General features: G+C 37.1%; 1 protein-coding gene across 4 annotated transcripts in view; it reads right to left on the bottom strand.

The window, feature by feature from the left end:
* Nucleotides 1-821: 821 nt before the first annotated feature.
* The window catches only part of ASB3 (ankyrin repeat and SOCS box containing 3), a 105,786-nt gene continuing 87,147 nt past the window's right edge, over nt 822-19,460 (bottom strand). For all 4 annotated transcript variants that reach the window (XM_082743610.1, XM_082743607.1, XM_082743609.1 and 1 more), the window contains exons 9-10: nt 17,027-17,157; nt 822-2,494 (exon numbers count right to left, since the gene is read on the bottom strand). In XM_082743610.1, coding sequence (XP_082599736.1) covers nt 2,289-2,494; nt 17,027-17,157 — 337 coding nt within the window. In that variant the 3' untranslated portion in view covers nt 822-2,288. The remainder of the gene's footprint in view (nt 2,495-17,026; nt 17,158-19,460) is intronic.

The following is a 19,460-nucleotide window of genomic DNA, read 5'->3' as shown; positions in this document are numbered from 1 at the left end:
TAACTGGTTGGGGTGCCTGTATGGCTCAGTGGGTTAAATTCTCTGCCTTCGGCTCAGGTCATGATCCTGGGGTCCTAGGATCGAGCCCCACATCGGGCTCTCTGCTCCACGGGGAGCCTGCTTCCTCCTCTCTCTCTCTGCCTGCCTCTCTGCCTGCTTGTGATTTCTCTCTCTGTCAAATAAATAAAATCTTTAAAAAAAAAAATTACTGGTAACTATAAGTCACTACCTGTTAATACTTTCAGATTTCTCACTGAATCTTTGTTGTAAGTCATAGAAATCATCAGTATTTTATTATAAAGTAATCTAAAAGAAAGACATATTTTATACAGTAAGTAAAATTATTTATGTTTTAAATAGCAGGGTCTTTTATTATTTTTTTTAAAGATTTTATTTATTTGACACAGAGAGAGAGATCCCAAGTAGGCAGGGAGGCAGACAGAGAGAGCTCGAGAAGCAGGCTCCCCACTGAGCAGAGAGCCCAATGCAGGGCTCAATCCCATGACCCTGATATCATGACCTGAGCCGAAGACAGAGGTTTAACCCACTAACCTATCCAGGCGCCCCTAGCAGGGTCTTTTAAATGTCTCTGAAATACCCATTTTCAGATTTTTAAGAACAAGATCTAAATGATATATTGGATAGTTTAATTTTTACTACACATGTGAACATGAACAAAAACACATAAGAAGGCTCACCCTCAAATGAAACATTCTATGTGCATTTGGCCCTAACAATAAACCAGTTATGTTCAAAATCGGAGACCTAGGGTTTGGAAAAATAAAGATTGGAACAACATTTAAAAATTACTACACAGTACATACACTCTTGGAATTTCTTTATTAAGTATCAGAATTTCCAGCTGGCTTTCCACATCTACACTTATTTCTGCTGTATACCCACATTCAAACAGCATCTCCACCCAAAGGCAGCAACTATAGCTATAATCTGCACTGAGTTCAGTTGTCCCTCTGGACCCTAACAATGCTCCATTATTTGGTCTTCATCACTGCTTTTATCAAATAGCAAAGGCCTATCAGGGATGGCCTGGCTGACACATTCCCATCTATTTCAAGCCACAGGATCCCATTAGGACAGAAGACCTGCCCTCCTGTGGACCCACTTTCTAGCTGTCTATCATGACAGTAATGCTTTCATAAACTTTCTTTTAAGGTTGGTCCCACTGGCATATTACCACAGCTCACCTGATCCGGTGATCAGTTTTCTCTGACCATAGATTTATATTAAGCATCTGTAAAACCAATGAGGTGGTGTCTCATTAACCTAGAATTCTGAGGTCCAAATTTCATAGGATCAAGGACCATGTGATAACCTATCTAGATAATAAAAAGGAAGAACATTGTAATATTAATATAACTGGCAATCATTGCATCATAGGATCAAAGCTTCCCTTAGATTTGGAGGCTGAACAGAGCTCGAATGTTTTATTTGATACTAAGTGACTCAGAAATACACAGGCTTCTTTTTTGAAAGAATCTGGTGCCACAGATAGGCCCCTCTCATCTCCTGATTTGTATTCTAAATGTGGTAAAATGCTTCTTTATTTCAACACTGACCTAATTTTTTCCAACTGAGCCTATTTCAGAGTTTAGTCTGGTCTTGCTTTTGCAGAAATGGGAGTTTCTTTCAGTTAAAGAGAGTATCAAGGAACTGGGGGGCAAACAACAATAACAGCAAAATTATTCATTTTCTATATTCTTTAAAGAAAAAAAAGTTCTCCCCTGAGTTTATCTGTGAGAAGCCAATGAGAAGAAATTCTTCATAAAACTTACTAAATTAAGAAATGAGAATGGAATATAAAAGTTTTTTATAAACATAAAAGATAGACAACCTCAAATAAAATAATAATAATAATAATAATAGATTCAACCCCATTGTGTGTACACTTCCAGGAAAGTTTTATGCATTTCTTTCTAAGCTCCTAGCCCTAGGCAAACACAGAATCATAGGCGGAAATATGCCATGGTTAGCACTAGAAGCAGCATCACATTTCATTAACAGAATAAAGCAAAAAATGTTAGGTAAATGAATCTACAACATAAAAATGTGCTGGTGATGAATCTGTGATAAAGTAACATAAGTGAGGTTAACAGCATTTTTTTTTTAACGAGGAAGTCCAATTGTAAACATTTGCATTTAACTATTGCCCCCCACAAACCTAACCAACCACACAAACAAAAATCATCTTTTATGACTATGAAATCATGAAGAATTTGTACTGCATGGGTCTTTGTTTTGGTGGTTTTCAGAGTAAGACATGAGCTGCATTAAGTAGCTTCGCTGACTTCTCCATCTTGAGTAACTGCCAATTCTGGAACTTCATTCATCCTTAGAACTTCTGCATAGAGCAAATAATTATGTAGGCTTCTGGGAAGTGGCAACTGACAGATAAAACTGTCAGATCGTAGGTGTTCTGGTTTTACACTGGACCGAATTTCCAAACGGCAAAGGTGGGTGAGGGATGGAACAGAGGCTGGAGAAACAAAAAAAGGAAAGATGAAATTTTTTTAAATTTTCTTTTAAAAATCTTTCCAATTCTTTGTAGCAAAAGAGAAAGCAGATGTTACTTAGCTTACTTTTGAAAGATTTGTTGGGTGGGGATGACCACAACAAACTTTATTTATTCCTTTTATTCTTTTTACACTCTTCCAGTTCCTCTCTTTCCAGTTGCTGGCCACACATTGAAAAGTCAGTTTCAGGGTCATATAAAACTAAACATTCACATTCTAAAGATGTGGCAAGGGGCGCCTTGGGTGGCTCAGTGGGTTAAAAGCCTCTACCTTCAGCTCAGGTCATGCATCAGGCTCTCTGCTCGGCGGGGAGCCTGCTTCCCCCCTTCTCTCTACCTGCCTCTCTGCCTATTTGTAAGCTCTCTTTGTCAAATAAATAAATAAAATCTTTTTTAAAAAATGGATGAACTAATTTTAGAAATGACAGAAACTTACAGCAGCAAATACCATATCCCTCTGACTCTGTTTTATTGCAAATGGTCTCTAGACCGACCACATCAAGTGAATAAGTAATTTGCAGAAGTTTTCCTCTTTTTATTCATGACAAAGAATGCAAATTTACAACTGATATAGAGAGGAAAGGAGCATTTACTGAGTACCTGCTATGTCACATGCCCATACACTTCACAAACATTATCTTTCTATCTTCATTAACCCTTTGAGGTATATACTATGGATACACCTATAGAGGTAAGAAAACAGGTTTAAGAGGATTAGGTAACTTTCCAAAGGTTATACATCTTCTACATGGTAGAGCCAGGATTCAAACTCAAGTGCCTATGACCCCAAAGCATGCACACACACTTAAAACTACTGCTGCCAAAAGCTAATTACCAATTGAGGGACAATACAGAGGTACTTACTCAAGAATCATTAAGATAGCATTTCATTTTCTAAGATGAGAAGTGTTAACTAAAGAAGCTAATGTCAGGGTGTATGGGTGGTTCAGTCAGTTAAGCGTCTGCCTTTAGCTTGGGTCGTGATCTCAGGGGCCTGGGATGGAGCTCCACATCGGGTTCCTGGCTCAGCAGATGGTCTGCTTCTCCCTCTCTCTCTATTCCTACCCCTGCTTGTGCTTGCATGCTTTCTCTCTCTCAAATAAATAAAATCTTAAAAAAAGAAGAAGAAGAAGAAGAAGAAGCTAATGTCCATAGAAACTGAGAGTATTAAAAACAACTATTGGTTTTATGTGTGAATCGAATCTAAAGTCTTTTATTAGTCTAAGAAATTCTCAATAAATCCTCATGAAATGTAATAATGATCAACAGACCAGGATCAGGGGACCTGGGTGGCTCAGTGGGTTAAAGCCTCTGCCTTCAGCTCAGGGCATGATCCCAGGGTCCTGGGATCGAGCCCCACATTGGGCTCTCTGCTCAGCAGGGAGCCTGCTTCCCCCTCTCTCTCTGCCTGCCTCTCTGCCTACTAGTGATCTCTGTCTGTCAAATAAATAAATAAAATCTTTAAAAAAAAAAAAAAGAACCTAATGTCCATAGAAACTGAGACTATTAAAAACAACTATTGGTTTTATGTATGAATCAAATCTAAAGTCTTTTATTAGTCTAAGAACTTCTCAATAAATCCTCATGAAATGTAATAATGAGTAACAGACCAGGATCAGAACAGCAGAGGCAAGTACTATCAGGAACCCAGCTGATATCAGACCAGCTGGATTCCAAGTCCAGTGTTCTTTAAACTAATACCCTTTAGGACCGGCCATTGTGATTTTCTAGTATCTTCAACACCTTCTAAACCACTAAAGTTAATCCATCATCTAACATTTTACTTTAAGCTTACTGGCTTAAATATAGTCTATTAAGAGTGTGGGAAACTCCTCAAACCACAGTTTTGCAAAATGCCAAATAAGAAAAGCTAAGGAGTTACCTGATTTGGTACATAATCCTGAATCTAAGAAAAGATGAGAATTTTCTTAAACCATAACTCATAGACTCCCCATTACAGACAGTAGGACTAAAGCATCTATAATACATAGCACATTTATTTCTAGTGTTTCTATATCTATATTTTGTTTAAATTTTACCCTATTCTGCAAACTTAAAGGAAGAATCCTTTTCTCACTTCTAAGATGGGAAAACACAGGTGAGGAGAACAACACAGAGATAAGCAAGAATGCATACAAAAAGCATGCCCAAACTGCAAAGCCCACAGTTTTCCAAATGAGTAGTGGGTTCAACTTCAATGAGTAGGTTAACCATGTTGAACTATTATGTAATAAAGAAGCCCTCTCACCCAGTGAGATAGGAACAATAATTGGGCCTAAGGCCAATGGGTATGTACAAATGTCATAGAAGCTTTAGAAACAAGCATAATTGATTCTTGAGAAGCACACAACTCAGCCTGTATGAACACCAGCACGAAGGCATACTAGAAAGTAGCCTGTCTGCTGCAAACACTAAGCAAACCATGGGCATGGTCAGGTGGGACTGACAGAGGAAGTGACAAGATCGGAATATGTGAGTTACAGAGAGGTTAGTTAAGAGAATTTTTACTTATATTAGGTAGGGGTTTAATATGCATCTTATTCAATTGAAATCTCTTCTTTCTGCAAATCCTTTGACATAGAGCCTTATTACACACCCAGAAGGATGGCTGTAGAACCTGGGAGAATGGCCCACCTGGGGCTAAAGGATTCTCAATGCCTCAGCAGCTTCTCTGACTTGACAAATCACCGATTTACAAACTCCTCAGGCTGAGGAGATCTCCTCTGGCTGCCCCACAGCCTCCTGCCAATAAGCCTTTCCAGGCCATCTGACTACCCCACCCCACTATCTTCAAAGTTAAAGAAACCATTTTATTTGTTTGTTTGTGTATATATGTATGTATATGTAATATGTATGTGGAAACGTAATCATTTGTGATCAAGCCCCCCAGGACCAGCACACATCTGCTATGAGAAGTTTAAGTAACTTGCCCATGTTGACAGTGTATACATCAACAGAAGAGCAGATATTAGATCCAAGTGATTTGATTCCAAGTCTAGGGTTCCTTGAAGTTTGAAAAACCCAAAACAGTTCTCTAACATCTTCTAAGCCACTGAAACTATCCTAAACTATCAGAAGATCTTTCCATTTCATATTTTTTTAAAAAAGCATATAGTTACTTGAGATTGGTTACAATTCTAATTGTACCATTTTGGTTTTTCTCCTGTGAGCACAATAGATAATGGTACCATGAACACTGAGAGGGAAGAACTATATTCACTTGAACTGAAGGGAATCTTTCATCTGCAGATTATTAACACAGACAATAATACACACCTCAGTGACATCTTAGTTTAATATACCAGTGAATACTAAGGGAACTTTATAGTCATATATGCAATATTTCAAAGCTCTCAAAATTCCTATGAAAGTTTTAGTGATGCATGGTATTTCCAGATGTGTTACCACTAGGCTGATAGAAGATCAAGCCATGTCTTGAATTTATAATAGGGAAATAGCCCAAAAGCTCTACATATGTAAAAACATACGTTCATGAAAACCTGTTAAAACCAGATTTTAATTTGTTAAATAGATGTCTGTCTTCTTGGATTATGGCACTGATCGTAGCCTAGAAAATCATGTTTGAAACCATACTATAATTTTAAGTCACTTTTCTGACCCAATCACTTTAGTATATTAAACCTAGTTTATCTATACATCCAGTAGCAAACAACATTTAACCTTTCATTCCTATACAGAATTATTCAATTTTGTATAGGAATGTTATAAACTATACAATAACATACAAATCCTAGACAACATCTAATCTAGTGATTCCCCAAATGTTTTGACTGTACACTCAATGAGGGAAAAGTCTTTGAGTACATAATCCCAATGTGTAAATACTTAATTACATATGAATAATATGTATATACTATTAGGTTAATAATATTTGTACTATAAAACACATAAAATTTAAAAAATAAGCTAAAATAAGAAATACTTTTTAAAAATGATTATTAGGACACCTGAGTGGCTCAGTGGGTTAAGCCGCTGCCTTCGGCTCGGGTCATGATCTCAGGGTCCTAGGATCGAGTCCCACATCGGGCTCTCTGCTCAGCAGGGAGCCTGCTTCCTCCTCTCTCTCTCTCTCTGCCTGCTTCTATGCCTACTTGTGATCTCTCTCTGTCAAATAAATAAATAAAATCCTAAAAAAAAATTCTAAAAATGTTTATTAGAGGTATAAAACCTTTTTTACTTTTACTAAAAATATTCATATTAATAATATTTTAACAAGAGTGAGGTGGCTGACTAAGCTTTACAAATTTTTTTTTTAATTTTGTTTATTTATTTGACAGACAGAAATCACAAGTAGGCAGAGAAGCAGGCAGAGAGAGAGGAGAAAGCAGTCTCCCCGCTGAGCAGAGAGCCCGATGTGGGGCTTGATCCCAGGACTCTGGGATCATGACCTGAGCAGAAGGCAGAGGCTTTAACCCACTGAGCCACCCAGGCGCCCCCTAAGCTTTACAAATTTAAATCTTAGTGACTTAGCAATTCCAAGATTTGGCTCTAGGTCCAGTTTATTTCAATATTTGGATATAAGGGCTGATGTAGCTATTAGATATTAGATATGCAGATACTAGATTAAAAAAATATCTTATAAAAGTACGATGTCCATAGGGGCATCTGGGTGGCTCAGTGAGTTAAAACCTCGGCCTTTGGCTCAGGTCATGATCTCAGGGTCCTGGGATCAAGTCCCACATTGAGCTCTCTGCTCAGCAGGGAGCCTGCTTCCTCCTCTCTCTCTGCCTGCCTCTCTGCTTACTTGTGATCTCGGTCTGTCAAATAAAAAAATAAATAAAATCTTAAAAAAAAAAAAAAGTACGAGGTCCAAATGGGAGGAATACATTGTAGCTTAACTGAACTAATCAGGGTACTATCCGATCCCACCTACTAATTATGCAAAAGTTTTTATCAAAATTTAACCAATTTTTTTGTTATCAGTTTATAAGCTAATTAGAAAGTTTTGCTTCTCTACATGTTTATTAAATGCATTCAAAACTCAAGAAAATGGTTTCTAAGTATTTTAAATGCATCAATATGAGAGTTTTTCTAGGTAACACATTGTTTTTGTCAAGAAAATCACTTAACAATAGAAGTACTTTCTAGTATCTGTTTTCAGAATTATCTTCCCAAGCAAAGCTTTCTTTCAGAAAGTGGTTTCTTTTTCACTCAGTTAAAACATCACCTTTATCTTAAATCAACGAATTTTTAGAAAATATGCACTAGGATTCATACTACTGATACCTATTTATCACCAAGAAAAAGAGATTAAGAAAAATCAGAACAGTGGTATTTTAAGGGAAAAAAAAGTATATAATCCATCTTTAAGTTCAAGGACTCTTAAATACTGCATCATAGGAGAATGAGCAAACCTCTATTTGTATAAACAATTATTATGGTCACTCCCATCACACTATAAAGTACTACAAAGACTCTAATATATGTCCAAAAGTCTTGTTTTTAGGAAGTTAACCACCACGGTATTACTTTGTGCTATTCGCATTTCAACTCCTTTCCTATATTAGCCTATTAATGATGTAATAAATTCATTTCATGTTATCTCCATTTCCTAACATCTGCAGAAAAGTAAGCTGCCCCATCAGTTAGTCAGTCTTTTTTTTTTTAAAGATTTTATTTATTTATTTATTTATTTATTTATTTATTTGAAAGAGAGAGAGAGAGCACAGGTAAGCAGAGCAGCAGGCAGAGGGAGAGGGAGAAGCAGGCTCTCCGCTGAGCAGGGAGCCTGATGTGGGGCTCAATCCCAGGACACCGAGATCATGACCTCGGCCAAAGGCAGTTGCCTAACCAACTGAGCCACCCAGATGCCCCAGCCATCAGTAGTCATTCTTACACAGATTTTCCAAAAAACATTTTTCTAACTCATGTGGAAATATAAGTACAAAGCATTGGGCCATGTGTGTTCAGTTGGGGTAGGGGAGAGACAAAAACTCAATTCTTACAACTGTATCACTAGCAGAGAAAAGACAAAATGAAAGGGAACTTAATCATTGATAAGTAATTTCATCTTCTTTCACACCTTTAGAGTGCCTCTCTGGAGCCTAGAATATTTGCAAGTTACTAAAACCATCTAGCCAAAGCAATTTCCAGTGGTTATCAAAATAAAAAATGAATCATGGTCTTAAAATCTCCCGGAAAAATACATTCTTCATTACCCTACCCTGTTTAGGGTATTATAACACAGTAATCTGACAAGAGGAAAAAATGAGACTCAATATTATAAAGCAAATTTTAACTGCCCCTAGAACTATTCCATAAAGTTTTCGGGATACCCCATTTTACCATAAACAAACTCACCTACATCTAGAACTCTGTAGAGAAAACTCTCTCCACCTCTGTCCTCACAGAAGCCTGATCCTCGCCGGGAAATGACTTCCTTGACCAATTTCTCACACAGAATCTTCTCATTCTTCCACCCCTGTCACACCTACCACAAAGTCTAGGGGGCAAATGGAGCATTCTCACGGTGCTGCACCAATTCCAGACCTATGGCTTTGTCTTTAAATTCCAGCATATACTATTGCCTGTCTATCCAGACTCTGTTCTCCCTTACTGCCAGTACACTCCATCTTTAGTATCATGGAGACCTCGGGTCCCCAGACTCTTCTTACCACTGGTCTATCACATCCCTTCCTTTCTCATGTCCTTTCCAATTCAGACTTGATTCCAGGAGGCCCCTCACTTATATTATTTTATCATCCTCAATTCTTCTCTAAAGGCTCTACCAGTTCCCCAGGACCAATCTAACCACTCTCTTTCTGCACTTCAATACGGAGAAAGAGAATCAATGCTGGGGAAAAATGATCCCATAATCATATGAGCTAGTACCACTTGCAACCTCTACCAGGTCTGTAAGGTTGCATGGGACCTCCTTTCCTAGTCCCTCATTCATTTCTCACAACCACCATTCTCAAACACCCAGTTCCCACCCCACTGTCACTTAAGTCTCCTCAGTGCCATTTCCTTCTTCCTTCAAAGTGAAACAGGAGGTCTTCAGGGCCCATTCTCTCTGCAAGTCTAGTTCTCCAACTACAAACTTATCTCCAACCACAACAACTTCATTGTTCTTCTTCTCTCAAAGAGTTGGGCCGCTTTAAGGTTAATCCCATCTCCCTCTGGCTTATCTGCAATCTTATTACATAAATAATCACTTTTATCTAATCAAATCTTTAATGTTCTTATTTTTACAAACTGAGGCCCTTTAATCTATAAAACAATTTAAGCCTCTGCCATGACCTGGAATCATCATTCCCTTAGTCACTGCACTAAAGAACTATGCTCACTTTATTTCTTCATTCATAAATTCTGTCAGTGTCTAACACAGAGCTGACATGTAATTAAAGAATCCACTCACTAAGGAATTAATGGATATAAACAGCAAGATTTGTAAATGTCCACCTACAGAAATACTTACATAATAGCTTCTCTTTACTGAAGACTTCTGCCTGTGGTCCATATTTGTAACTAACTAAAATTACAGATTTAATGATTTAAAAATTCTCAAATGAACAAGCTATTAGGAGCTAAAGCTTCTATTCTAATTGGCTTTCCACCCTAAAATAGATATTTTGGGTCTAGAAAATAATTTTTTCTTTTTTAAATTGGGATACAGCTGTCCCTGGGATCTGCCTGTGCACATATCCAACACCGTACATAAGCAGGAGGAGTAAGATGGTCTTTCAAATAATATTGATGATGTGATACCTGGAATACTTTTTAAAAAAATTCTGTTTTAGGGGTGCCTGGGTGGCTCAGTCGACTAAGCGTCTGACTTCAGCTTAGGTCACGATCCCAGTGTCCTGGGATCCAGCCCTGCCTAGTGCTCCCTGCTTAGCAGGGAGCTTTCTTCTCTCTCTCCCTCTGCCTGCTGCTCTGCCTACTTGTGCTCTAACTCTTATCACTCTGTCAAATGAATAAATAAAATCTTCTTTTTTTAAATCATTAAATATTCTGTTGTAATTGCTTTAGGGCAACATTTTCTCCTCTTAGCTTACCAACAGACTACTCACAAGATCAGAACAGTTTTACTGGCAAAATATCCCAGCAACTATAGCTACAACCCATTAGTACCTAGTTTAGCAAGAATTTCCCCACCACACACACATACACACACACACACACACAGACATGTGGATTAGTAAGAAATGCTATGTGATGCTGCACTTGGATTACTAAGAGACTGTGTGAAGCTAAAATTATAAATGGGCAGATGGAATCTTGTTAAAATTTTAAGTTAACTATAAATTCCTCATTTAAAAAAAACAGAACTGGGGCGCCTGGGTGGCTCAGTGGGTTAAAGCCTCTGCCTTCGGCTCGGGTCATGCCCCATATCAGGCTCTCTGCTCGGCCGGGAGCCTGCCCCTCCCACGCCCCCCCCCCCCCCCCGCCTCTCTGCCTACTTATAATCTGTCTGTAAATAAATAAATAAAATGTTAAAAAAAACAGAACTAAGTCTGGCTTTTAAATCTAACCATAAGGGCAGTCTTTAGGACACTGTTAATCAAGGCATGATTCTGCTAGAGTTATAAAGGCCAACAATATGGCTGGAATCTTGGAGGTCAAGTTTCCTGCTCTATAAATAGAAGATCACATGTTTAATTTTTCAAGATGAGAGGCAATTACTGTTGGGATTCTTAGTGATAATGCCTCAAACCAGAGGAAATGCCTCTAGAGTTGAAAACCACCATGAATAGTGGCTTCTGAGTCTCACCAAATATGGAGCTTTATTAATTCTATGGGCATGGTCCTATATAATACACCATTTTTCCTGTCGTCTTAAAAGAACAACTCTTTACTCCAAATATTTTCCTGATCCCTACCAAATTTAGACCTTTCAATTTACTGAACGTAATTATCTGAAAACTTCAGGTTGGACTTTCGCTCATCAGTATTTAAAATAAGCAGGTAGGTTTTAGTTAAGCAATTCCACCACACAGCATTTGTATAAATACTCATTACCAAATACACCACTATACTATTTGTAGCTTTTATTGACCTTTCCTTGGACATGGATATGTCACTACCATAAGAGACAAAGTAGCAGAAGAGTTAAAACTCTCCATTAGCCTGAAATAAGGCTGTGCCACACAGCCCATCTTTTTTTTTTTTTTTAATTTATTTATTTGACAGAGATCACAATTGGGCAGAGAGGCAGACCGGGGGGGGGGGGGGAAGCAGGCTCTCCGCGGAGTAGAGAGCCTGATGTGGGGCTCGATCCCAGGACTCTGGGATCATGACCTGAGCCGAGGGCAGAGGCTTTAACCCACTGAGCCACCCAGGTGCCCCACACCTCCCATCTTTTTAACAAGTAACTTAATGCTATAAAAGATACATCTTAAAGGGCACCTGGCTGGCTCAGTTAGTAAAGCATGGATGGCATTCTTGATCTCAGGGTCAGGAGTTTGAGCCCCACGCTGGTATAGAGATTAGTCAAAGTAAATAAATCAATAACTTAAAAATATATATATATATATAAATTGAAAGATGTACCTTCAAGAAATGTGATTCACCTTTTGCATAAAATATACAGTCTTTCTATAGATAACAGAAAAATGTTCTTTTTAAAACTGGATACATTTTATTACCTTAAACTAGAAATGGCTTGAGTAGACAACTGGAATGCTAGTTAATTATTACCAAAATGTATACTTCAAACTTACACAATGTTATATACATCAACTATATTTCAATAAAGCTGGGGGAAAAATAGTATAAGAAAGGATTATAGATAAGCCATTGCTAAATTTAAATTGTTTCTGGTAGTTATTCCTCAATTTTTTAAATGCAAATGTAACAATCTCTTAAAATAAGGTGCTACATGTTGTCAGTTTGGTATACTTACTGCAGGCAGGGGTTGTCATAAAGACTGCTCCAAAACTATGAGTACTGCTCAAAGTTTCAGAGGAGATGCTGGGTGTGGATACTTGCTCTGCCAGTCATATTTAGCAAGGAGTTCTCATAATGTTCTTTGGGTTTCACAAACAGAACACTTAACCTATCACAAATCAATGTTTATGTTCCATTTTTGTTTTGCTTCTATTTTGAAGCTCAACTATCTCTTAAAAATATGTTCTCAACTCAACCTGCAACATAAAATAGCTGTACACTGATGCTTTTTAAGTAGTGTAATTTTAGATTCGTTGTTAACTACTACTATTATTACAACTACTGAGTTGAGGGGCGCCTGGCTGGTTCATTCAGAAGAGCCTGTGACTCTTGATCTTGGGGTCATGAGTTTGAACCCTGTGTGGGGTGTAGATATTACTTAAATAAATAAATTTTTTAAAGAAATGGAGTTGAAAGATATAATATTTAGAGAGAACTGCTGAAGTACATATAGGTCATCCACTCCTCCAGATATTACAAAGCCAGCCCGGTCAATTACAAAGCCAGCGTGGTCAATTCAGAGTAACAAATACCTTAATACCTGGATGACACTGACTGATGATCCCTGAAGATCTACTTTTATTGAATTATAGTCAGGTATGATAGCAAGAGCCCACATTGAAGACTGGTAAAATAAAGTCCTGAGAAACTATGGCTGCCAAGATATTGTCTAGAAAATCGTCCATGAATATTACTTTTGAGCAATAAGCTTGCTTTACATAATGATCTCTGTAACCTAGTGTCAATGACTAAAGAGGTTAGTCAGCGCCAGACTTATAGCCTATCCACAGACAGGTTTCGGATCTATAAGCTCTCTCTGACTCCATTTTAGATCCATCCTCAATATTACTTTTCATTTTTCTTTTGCTTTCACTTTTTACTTCTGCTTCACTGTTCTGTGATAATCTACATGCATAAACTACTTTAAATCCTTTTTAGAACAAAGCAGAAGAATACTGAAATGAATAGATCAAGAGAGTTTCCTGGGGCCCTTTTAGATTCTTTGTAGAATTCAGATTCTTATATTACTATGGATAGAATTATACATATTTGATCATTAAAGGGGGAATGAACTAAGCCAAGTGCTTTTATCCCTAAGAATGTAATTACTTAGACTTTACCTTGGACAGCTGGTCAGGGATTGGCAAGTTTTTTTTTTTTTATGAAAAAGACTACTACTGGGCGCCTGGGTGGCTCAGTGGGTTAAACCTCTGTCTTTGGCACAGGTTATGATCTCAGAGTCCTGGGATTGAGTCCCACATCATGCTCTCTGGTCAGCAGGGAGCCTGCTTCCCCCTCTCTCTATGCCTGCTGTTTTAAACTTGTGATCTCTCTCTCTGTATCAAACACATAAACAAAATCTTTAAAAAAGTCTACTACTATGTGGTTAAAATGTTTCTAAGATGTGTATATAAGGCACATGATTTAAAAATTGTCATTAAAGCTGTGAACAGTCAGTAAATTTTACCTGCATGCAAAAACAAAAACAACTTTTTGAAGACAAATCTGACTTCATGATTAAAAGATGAGCAACAAGGGACTAGTTGTCCTTTTTATTTATAAACTACCAGAGCAACTTGCTATTTTCTTACAGAGGAAAAAGGTAAGGAAAGGAGAATTTTGACCAAGTACATGGCATCTTCAAGACTTGAAAAAGGCCTTAAAAAAATGGAGAAAATCCTTTCCTTGAGATAGATACCAATATACTTAACCAGCTACTGAGCTGAAATTATCTAAGAGCTCACTAATAGTTATAGAGCTGCAAGAAGCATTTTTTTCAAAAAAATTTTAAAGAAATATATTGACAATGTAGTTTCTACTACCATGATAAGTTACTGGAGAAAGTGGGTAAAAGCAAGACTGTCATCTATTTGAGAGGTAGCCAAGAGTTGTTTTTCTGGGCTCACTCCCATTGGTGGTGTTCCTGGTCATGTTTCTGCTCACCAGAAATCTTACAACTAAAGATCCAAATAAAGATAACCTATATACAGAAATGGGAGTGTCAGGGTGCTTGGGTGGCTTGGTCAGTTAAGTGTCCAACTCTTGATCTCAGCTGAGGTCTTGATCTCAGAGTCATGAGTTCAACCCTTGAGTCAGGCTCCATTCTGGGCCTGGATCCTACTGAAAAAAGAAAAAGAAAAAAGAAAGAAAGAAAGAAACATGGTGTCCCACAAACTGAAGGCAAAAAGGGAAGCTGGGTATATTGAGAGAGAGCCTAGAACTAAAGAAAGGAAGAAAAGCATAATACTATTAGAAATTCAGACAACTGAGTAGATGGACATCTTTTCCTCAGCCTTACTAAAACAAAATCTGACATTAAATGACTCCCATTATCTGCACAAGAAGAACCAGTAACGTATACCTTGAGAGACCAGTATAACTAGCCAGAAGAATGCAAGCTTTTCCTAAGTAGTGTGCAATAAGAACAGGGTTGAAAAGGCTTCCCATGATAGGAATTAAAAGGCCTTCCTAAAACCAGACAACCCAGGAGACCATGTAAATCAGTCTCTCAAACTCAGCACTGCTGACATTGGAATCCAGCTAATTCTTTGTCCGCCCTGCACATTGTAGGATGTTTAGCAGCATCCCTCACCGCTACCCCCTAGATGACAAGAGCCCCCTTACCAGCTGTGACAACCAAAAATGTTGGCAGACCTTGCCAAGTAGCAGGCGCACAATCATCCCTATTGAACAAGACTGCTCATGATGAAACAAGTAACAAAGAGCTGCCAAGAATAACTCACAATTCTGGGTCAATAGCTCCAAACCATTCCACCTCTCAAACCAGGATACAGAAGGAACAGCAGAACTAGTTGGAAAAATGACTGACAAGTTCACATTTTGGATATGTCAAAACGTGGGAAATACAAAGGGCAGCTGTATACATGGGAATGGAACCAAGAAAAGAGGACTGGGCTAGAGAAGTTGGCCAGAAAAGCATCAGCTACATTAGTACTTCTGAGAAAGACTTCTGCAAATCTTCAGCCAAAATAAAATCCTCTTAGAGATAATGATTATTACCCTACACAAGCTCTACCTAGTGCCTAATTAAATAAAGAAGCCCTTGATGGATTTAGTCCACTGCAGGATAATATACTCATGCACAAGATTTACCTTCATCTGGACAAACCTGCCATATGTTAGAGTCTTCAGAGTAAACTCCCACATATCTTTACTAATTGATACACTGCAATAATTTTCCCATTTGGCATATGCTTCCTCATTTGACTTTTGTTCCCAAAATCCATTGTCTCATATTCTATCTAATTTGAATAGATATTTGTTCTCTGCTGCTTCAGATACATAATTAGTAAAAGAAGATGCAATTTTCAACATTAAGAATTAAATGCAAGTGAGTTTTCCAACATTATTATTAAAGAAATTCTGTATGAAAAGACTCAGAACTCCAAACAGATTACTTTTTTCTTCAATAGAAACTCTAAGAGTTTGAATACACCTCAGTTCAAGAACATATTTTCCTGAATGTCTGTTTTTGATTGAAGAAATTTTCTTAAATGTAATTTTGCCAGAAATTACAAGACACATTTCTACATATGCATAAGTTCACTTGTTAAAAACCTATTCAACATGTTTTATGAAAAGCTACATTTCATGCAAAAATAGCGAAGAAATAATTTTCCCAACTTAAGACATATCATCTGTTTAACAAAATATAGTTAAAGTAAAATAAATCTGAATAAGTAAATAGGAATACTTGGCAATATATTATGTTCAGCTTAAACTGGTTTCCTTGTGTAAAATCTTCTGCTGTATGCGTTTTTTATAACTACCTTAAAAAAATTTAGTGAGAGGAAGTTGAGAATTTCTTTTGAAACAGTCATTTAAAGTATCAATCAATTCACAGAATTTTCACCAAGCTCACTTTGACAGTTTTATCATACCAACACACTGGCATGCATTCAGTAAGTACAGGTATAAATAAGGGATGGTATTATTTCCTTTTAGAGATGACAAATTATTAAAGAGAGAACACAAATCCACACACACACCTAAGAGGAAAATTAGGTTCAGCATTTTTCTGAGCACAAACTAAATATAGACTAACAACAATTTTAGGACTCACTTTTGTTTAAATAATCCTTACGAGAAATAAAAAGATACCATTAAATAAAAATATCAATAAATACCCGTTCCTAAAGCTAAACTTACCAAATCAGATATGACTTTTGTTGAAGGAAATTATTACGACCCCCATCACCACCACCACAGCCCCATCCTTTCCCCACATAAAGAAAATGCAAATGATGCCCAATTTAATGTATGCTCTCCATTGACTCTGGTCGCTTAACATTATAACATAGCTAGAGGAGGAAGAGAAGAAAAAATAGTGAAACATGTTTAAAATTGTACTTTCTTGGGGTGCTTGGGTGGCTCAATGGGTTAAGGCCTCTGCCTTCGGCTCAGGTCATGATCCCAGAGTCCTGGGATTGAGACCCGCATCGGGCTCTCTGCTCAGTGGGGAGCCTGCTTCCTCCTCTCTCTGCCTGCCTCTCTGCCTACTTGTGATCTCTGTCTGTCAAATAAATAAAGTAAAATCTTTAAAAAAAAAAAATTGTACTTTCTTACCAATATGTTGCTGCAGAGCCCAAGAGTTTGAGGCACGAGTGGAGAGCATCTTCTCAACAGTTGGAGGAAGCCTCTTCCAATTGGTAAACTCCAAAGTGAAGATAAGGGTATCATCACTGACTGAGTCAATCCTATATTGGGAAGACGTTAACACACCATTAGACACAAAAGGGTTCATCCTGAAAACAAACACCACATAACTATTCTTACAACACTGCAGTATAGAAGGAAGAACAAAAACTGAGGCACAGAAAATAATCGTGTAACTGGAGAAAGTTCAGTGGATACAAATAATCATCTACAGGTTCCTGCAAGAAAACAAATCAATTCTGTGTATAGTTGTCCAGTAGATGACCAGAGAATCCCCATTTCTCAGCATCAATGGTAAGAAAAAGAGAAACAGCACCAGCACCATCTGTGGATTTGCCATTACCTCCTCCAACTCGGACCATCTTGCTGAACCTAGACTGGTCCCCTCACATACACACAATTTAACACCCCTGAAAGGATAATGCCCAAACACCCAAAGTTAACTATAAACCGAATATATGGGAGAGATGAACTTTTTCTGTCCAACTCCCAGGGACATAAAATTGTACCCCTCTAGGAACCTTCCCCACTATAGATTCAGTTCTAAAAGATGTACCAGAATAAGTTTTGTCTTTAAGGACTGAAAGGTGTTCAAGACAAACAGTTTTCCCTCTATTTTTTCAAAATAATATCAAAATTTCCTACCAATCCAGCCAGAGGAGACTTCCCCCCAATTTTATAAGCACTTGAATCCCACTGAACAGAGCATTAGTCTAAGAAAAGTTCTGGTTTCTAATACCACCTCTGCTACTTACAAATATGTTGCCTAAATTCTCTTCCTTTCTCTCTCTCTCTCTCTTTTTTTTTTTTCCTAAGTTTTTTAAGCCCTAGATCTTGGTCTCTAAAATGGGAATAACACTTAATCTGCCTATCTCAGTTCACTTTGGTGAAAATAATATGAAACAATATATAAACATACTTTTTAAAACAAAAATGTTACATAAATATTTGATATTTCTAGAAGTGGTCTGAAATTTTCAGTATTGCATTTTTGATAGGACTTAAAATATTATACACATGAAATTTAGTCACAGCTTAAGGTTAACTCCAAATTCTAATAGGATTACCTAAGTTGTACTCAACTAGATACTCCCCTACTCTATCACATTGTTCAAATAAAAATAAAATGATTAGGGCCTCTGGTAATTACTTCAGAAATTCCTTCCAAGGTTCCTTTTTTTTTTTTTTCCAAGGTTGCTTTTTTGAAGACATTACCAAGCAAGGACTAAAGAAGGGGGAAAAAATAGAATGAAAGGAAAGAAATTGAGTAATACTCTCAATATATCATCTCAAAGATAACTTAATTCTTATAACTCAGGGTCAGAGTGTCCTTGAAATGACTGATTAGAGAGCATGAAAATCATTTCCCAAATTCTTAATTCTCTAATATGCAAGCATAAATAAGAAAGAACTTAAAGTATAGCCCAAATGCTTTAGGAAAATCTTCTACTTCTTGGGAAGCGCTCAGTGAAATCATAATTTATCAGGAAATATTGAGAATAAATAAAATGATAAAATATACTCAAAAGTAAACAATTCCCTTGACTTTCTAGTACCCTGCACCAAAGGTTACTTAATTCTAGCTCCTTATTTCTTTTTTAATGGCTTCATTTTTCTGCTAAAGTGTGCTTTAAGTCTCACTATGACCAAACACAAAGTCATTTTTATGCAGTTATCTAACACACACGTAAAAAATAAATCTGTTTCTACAGCTTTAGTTAATATAATGGTGAATATATTCTACAAATGCTGATAATGCCACTAAAAATGTATTGTTACTGTACTACATTGACCATTACATTGTACAAAGCAGTTCTACAATCATAAACAAGTGACAGTTAATCAACTAAATGCACAGATGACATTTACTTTCTATTATTCACCTATTACATTTGGGCAAGGGCTGGGGGGTGTACCTAGCCTTGCATTTAAAGTTGAAAAAATATTTCAACTCTGTAGATTATATTGTGACAGGCAATTATTCAGCCAGATACATTTTTTAAGACTGTTTAAGGCAAGCAATACTAGGAAAGACATCTATAATTTACATGACAAAGAGTAAGCAACAGACTTACGTGTGATAAAATAAGATACAACCAAAATCCACTTTAACAACATATTGGAATTTTTATGGGAGAATTTTTCTTGTAACAGCTCTTTGAATGTAAATTTGATCAAAGAAAGCAAAACATTTATCATATTCAGCATAAACACTAGCTTTATACATTCAATAAAAGATCAGTGAACAAAAATTTGACCATGTTAAGCATTTTCATTGCTAAAGTGAAGTTTTCCATTGTATTTTCCTAATGAATATAAAATGACTAAAGTTACTCATTTGGAG

This window comes from Mustela nivalis (genome assembly GCF_964662115.1).
Source record: "Mustela nivalis genome assembly, chromosome: 8".
Lineage (NCBI taxonomy): Eukaryota > Metazoa > Chordata > Mammalia > Carnivora > Mustelidae > Mustela > Mustela nivalis.
Note: the sequence above shows the minus strand (reverse complement) of the source record. Positions and strands in the feature narration are given on the sequence as shown.